Below are 5313 nucleotides of genomic sequence, written 5' to 3' on the forward strand. Positions count from 1 at the left end.
GTGTGGGGGGGAGGTATATGTGGTGTGGTGTGTGTGTGTGTGTGTCTGGGGAGGTGTATGTGGTATATGTGTGTGTGTATGTGTAGTGTGGGGGGGAGGTGTATGTGGTGTGGTGTGTGTGTGTGTAGTGTGTGTGTGGGGAGGTGTATGTGGTGTGGTGTGGTGTGGTGTGGTGTGTGTGTGTCTGTTTGTGTCTGTACACTTTATGGAGACAGAGAGTCTCATATACCCCAGGCTGACCTCAAATTCAAATTCAATACATAGCCAGGGCTGGCCTTGAATTTCTGGTCTGTCAGCCTCTGCCTCCCCAGTGCTAGGATTACAAATGTATACCATCACCAGATTTATGCAGTTCTGAGAATCTACCTAGAGATCTATGCGTGAACGCTAAGCAAGCACTCTGCCAACGGAGCTATGTCCCTGGTCCCCAGTGCAGTTTCCAAGTTAGAGTTCCTAAGGTTAAGATGAGGCATCCTCAACATAGTGTTCCCTATTTGAGAGAGGTTGCAGGGGACAAGGCCTGCAGTCAGTGAAGAGGGCATGGCTGATAAGGCAGAGGTGCACCAGTACACGGAAATGCGTGGGAGCAACAATAAAATAAACAGAGAACCGGTTGTGATCAGAAGATGGTGGGGTAGGGAGGGAGACACCTGACCAGTGTCCAGGGAAAAGTTGATGGACAGGTTCCCAGGGCTTATCTCAGAGCAAACTCCACTTTTCGGAGAAGCCCCCCGCATAGTGGGCAATGCTTTGCTAGCTCAAGCATGCTTAGCTGGATGTTGGTGTGGTTAAAGGCTAGAGCAGATCTGGTGGGGTTGTGTGAGCGGCCTGCATGGCTTGAGGCCATTATTTGGTGGTCACACCTTTTCCTCTGCTTATCTTCTGAGATCCATAGCAACCCTTTCTTCCCAGAAAGTACCTCTGAGAGTTGCCTGTTTCCATCGACAAATTCAATCTGCCAAGTGTTTACTGGGCATCTCGAGCTTCTCCGTGCTTTTTGTTTGTTTGTTTTGTTTTGTTTTGTTTTTCAAGACAGGATTTCTCTGTGTAGTCTTGACTGTCCTGGAACTCACTCTGTAGACCAGGCTGGCCTTGAACCCACCACCACCCGGCTTCCGTGCTTCTTGAGGACACCAAGCCGAGTGCCATCCTATCACAGAGAGAGGGTGGTGGCTCACAGCCTGGCCCACTGAGTGCTGCCTGAGTGGCAGGCTCAGAACTTCTCAGGAAGACCCTCGGGTCGGAAGTGATTGGGGTTCTTGCCACTGCGGCCCCATTCCTCAGCTTTCTGGGTAGCCTGCAGGCTTTCCAATCCGTGGTTCCTGATTCCAAAATAATACCGGTTTAGGAGGCCCTGGAAGTATTTCCTGCCGGTGCTGAAATCCAAGGAAGAGAGACAGGAGATGAATCCCACACTGACACAGCTGACCTCTGTTGTCCCTCCTCCTCTCCTAGCAAAGAATGACCCAGAAAATACCAGAGCAGTAAAGGCTAAGGCTCAGAAAAGAGAAAGTATTAGTTTCTTGGGCAAGGCCCTCCTATGGCTGGTCCTTCTCCATCCTGTTACAGGACGCTTTGGGGACCCCTGTCTTGGCTTTCACCTTTTCCTTGTGGAAGCTTTCACCTTCCTCCTCCATCTCCCACCCCTTCAAGCTTCCCGGACTCTGGAGGCATAGACAATAGGCGAGGCCACAGGCAGGAACAGTGAAAAGCATGAAGCACCAGGACCATTACCTGATTATTTTAGCAGCCCAGATGCCCCCAGATCCCCTCTGTTGGGCCTCGTAGTTCCCACGAGCATAGAAGTATTGGTCTGCATTTTGGTAATTAGCTTCTACATTGTCCCGATAAGCTCTCCACAAGTCCCAAGTCCCTACAAAGGAAGGAAAGTTACAAACACGAACCTGGTAGTTCATTGGAGAACCGGTGTGGGGGCGGGGAGAGGGACGAAAGCTTCCTGTGGATCTCCACATTTTCGCCCTTGACAGGATAATCCTTTGAAAGTGGGTGTTCCTCTCTGGGGATAGGTTCCCTGGCGACCATAAGGAGGGTATGCCTCCATGAACTGGCTTGGGTTGGATTGATTGACAGTTACAGTGTCCTAGGCTGTGTCTTATATGGATCTGTGTGTGCTATGCACCAAAAAGAGATGGGACCGTCTTGTAAGAGAGATAACCACAGACAATAACATCTCAGGGGTTAGGTCCAGGGACGGCTGCGCAGTCAGAGGAGGTAGAGAATGGACATTTATCACAGGTCCCTAAGAAAGCACAACAAGGGCTGGTGAGATGTCTCAGTGGGTAAGAGCACCCGACTGCTCTTCCAACGGTGCAGAGTTCAAATCCCAGCAACCACATGGTGGCTTACAACCATCCTTAACAAGATCTGATTCCCTCTTCTGGAGTGTCTGAGGACAGCTACAGTGTATTTACATATAATAAATAAATAAATCTTTAAAAAGAAAAAAAAGAAAAAAAGAAAAAAGAAAGCACAACGAGACTGTATTAACTACTTCTCATCATTGGGACCAAGAAAATATTATCTGTAGGCATGTGCACATTTACTAAGCGCGTGCGTCTCTGGAAACACACTGAGTGTCCACTTACACTCTAAGACTGGGGGATTCGCTGACTCTGGAAATCCTCATCCCTCTGTGTCAGCATCAGAAACGCAGGCTGGACCTTGTGAGCCATGTCCGAAGACCCCTCAGAGGGTGCCAGGTGACCAGTGTAGAGTGGAAGCTGCAGAAAGCCAGTCTCCTACCCTGACTCATCTGTAGCTTTTTAAAGGGGTCCCTGTGCCAGACGGGCATGTGGCGCGTGCTCAGGGGGAGTCGGTTAAACATGGCCGCCCTCCTCCTGACTTCTTACCTTGTACGGCTTCCCTGAAGAATGAATACCAGCCATCACCACGGACTCCCAGGAACAAAGAGCAGAGGACAATGATGGTGGCAAGCCTCATGGTGCTGCAGGAACAGAAAGGACAGTCACAACAGACCTACAGGCCAGGAGGTGGTGTCACACAACCTCCATTCCCAGAACTCTCAAGGCAGAGACAGATGGATGATCTCTGATTCTAAGGCCAGCCTGGTCTACGTGGCAAGTTCCAGACCACCTGGGGCTACGTAGTGAGGCCCTGTCTCAAAACAAACAAACAAACAAAGACAGACTCACATTTTGGCTTGTAAAGACAAGCTAGTCCTGCATTAACCACTTGTTCATCTCTGAATTATTACTACAGACAAAAGAAATGGGCTTTAGGGGTTTCGGCCAGCCGAATCACTGGATAAGAAACCCTTCTAAGGCATTGCTGGCTTACAGCCCATTCATACCTAGAGAAGCTGACTAAAGCTGACAACAAGCCTTTCCTAAGTGTTCTGGTCCACTTAGCTCAGACCCCCAAAGATGCAGAAAACTCTGCGGCCAGTTGATCATATGTCTTTTTAATGATTTTGAGGCCCGGGGTTTCATCCCCAGCACCACCGCACAAAACCAAGCCTAGGAGTACATGCCTGTAATCTCATCGCTAGGAGGTAGAAGCAGAGGGACCAGGAGTTTAGGACCCTCCATGGCTACAAGGCTACTTCCAGGGCAGTGTGGGCTACATAAGACCCTATCTCCAGAGGGGGGGGGATCAGAAAACATAATTTCTCCCAATTATAACTTACCGGCTCTATGTGAAATGGGTCTCAGGAGTAAGTCACGAGCAAGACCTCCCTGGGGAAGTGTGACAGCGATGGGTGGCCCTTTCTCTGGCTGAAGTTTCAGAGGAATTGGGGCCTCTAGGACCTTCTCTCCGTGGAGCGCCTGCTGCTTTCTCTCTCCTGGCTTTAACATTAATGAGAAGAGCGCTTTTACATCCAACAAGCTTTGGCAGAATCCCTCTTGCTCAATCCTTCCTGGAAAATAAACAGTTACAGGTGAGGCTACAGGTCAGTGGCCTAGCGCTTGCCGGGTGGTGAGACCCTAACTTCAGTAGCCAGCACCAGGAAGAAAGGAAAAGCTAGCCAGATGGAGTAGAGCATTTCTTCATCCATAATAGTTCCCCTCCCCTAGATTAGCTAAAATGTTTGTGTTTTGGCAAGTTTCTCTAATTCTTACCTTCCTGCCCCAATTTTCCCACTACAAGCTGTGAGCTGAAATAAAACCTTTCTTCACCAACTTGTTCAGCTTCATGTTGACCAGAGGGTAGACTAAAACCAAGGAGCCAATCATAACAGAGTATATGCAGAAAGAGTCTTTTTTTAGATTTATGTATATGAGTACACTGTAGCTGTCATCAGACATACCAGAAGAGAGCATCAGATCCCATTATAGATGGTTGCGAGCCACCATGTGGTTGCTGGGAATTGAACTCAGGACCTCTGGAAGAGCAGTCAGTGCTCTTAATCACTGAGCCATCTCTTCAGCCTCAGAAGGGGTCATTTTTATTTCCCCAATCACACAATATGAGAAAAATGAGGACTCCAGCAATGACAAACATGAGAAGGAATGTCAGCTGCAAGAACAATCCTGGCATGAAGCCGCTGGGGCCATGCCTGTCCAAGGTTCACCATCACAGCCATGCAAGATCGTTCACTTGCCCACTATAGCTCTTCCCAATGGTGTCTGTCAGATCTCTGTGAGTTTGAGGCCAACCTGGTCTTCATAGTGTGTTCCCAAAACATAGAGTGAGACCCTCCCTCTCTTGAGAGTGAGACCCTATCTTATGAAAAAGCAAATACCAAAATCAGTGTCATTTCTTTGAAAGCAAAATCTGGTGGTAGGGTAGAGTCACGGTCATAGCAGTACTCAGCCCAGCTAAATGGAGGGCTGCCTCTCTGCAGCAACTGTTGCTGCGTCTATAGCTTTGGTGATAGCTTGTGAGTGCTCTAAGTTTCAGGCACTTCCTGAGCCTTGTAAGTTTCATTTACTTTCTTCTCCCTCCAGGAAGGCACGTTTCAATACAGAGGAAGTAGATAGATAGCACTGCATTTGGAAGCAGAAGCAGGGGGATGGCAGGTTTGAGGCCTGCTTCGTTTATATAGCAAGGTGAAGACATGCATGTAATGCCTCATGAGATATTGTCTCAGAAAGCAAGAGTATACAAAGTATGTTGCTCAATTATACAGTTGCTTGCCTGTCATGAAATCCCTTCCCCAAAACACACACACCAAAAGAATCATAAGTCATAAGCTAACTTAGCAAATAAATACATAAATGCAAAATGACAGGGAGGAAACCCAAGCTGGTGTTTCTTCTATATGCTTTGGTATTAGACAGTCCTCCTCCCCTCTGAGTGAGAAATTACACAGTTGCAAGTTATTTGTTCTCA

General features: G+C 48.3%; 1 protein-coding gene across 1 annotated transcript in view; it reads right to left on the reverse strand.

Moving 5' to 3' along the window:
* LOC110320212 (serum amyloid A-4 protein) overlaps positions 1 to 3817 on the reverse strand; it is a 14122-nt gene extending 10305 nt beyond the window's left edge. The window contains exons 1-4 of the mRNA XM_021196129.2: positions 3668 to 3817; positions 2871 to 2965; positions 1735 to 1873; positions 125 to 1376 (exon numbers count right to left, since the gene is read on the reverse strand). Coding sequence (XP_021051788.1) covers positions 1214 to 1376; positions 1735 to 1873; positions 2871 to 2961 — 393 coding nt within the window. The 5' untranslated portion in view covers positions 2962 to 2965; positions 3668 to 3817 and the 3' untranslated portion in view covers positions 125 to 1213. Of the gene's footprint in view, positions 1377 to 1734; positions 1874 to 2870; positions 2966 to 3667 lie in introns of the transcript that reaches the window.
* Between the last annotated feature and the right edge of the window lie 1496 nt (positions 3818 to 5313).

The sequence above is a fragment of the Mus pahari genome, chromosome 1, assembly GCF_900095145.1.
Source record: "Mus pahari chromosome 1, PAHARI_EIJ_v1.1, whole genome shotgun sequence".
Lineage (NCBI taxonomy): Eukaryota > Metazoa > Chordata > Mammalia > Rodentia > Muridae > Mus > Mus pahari.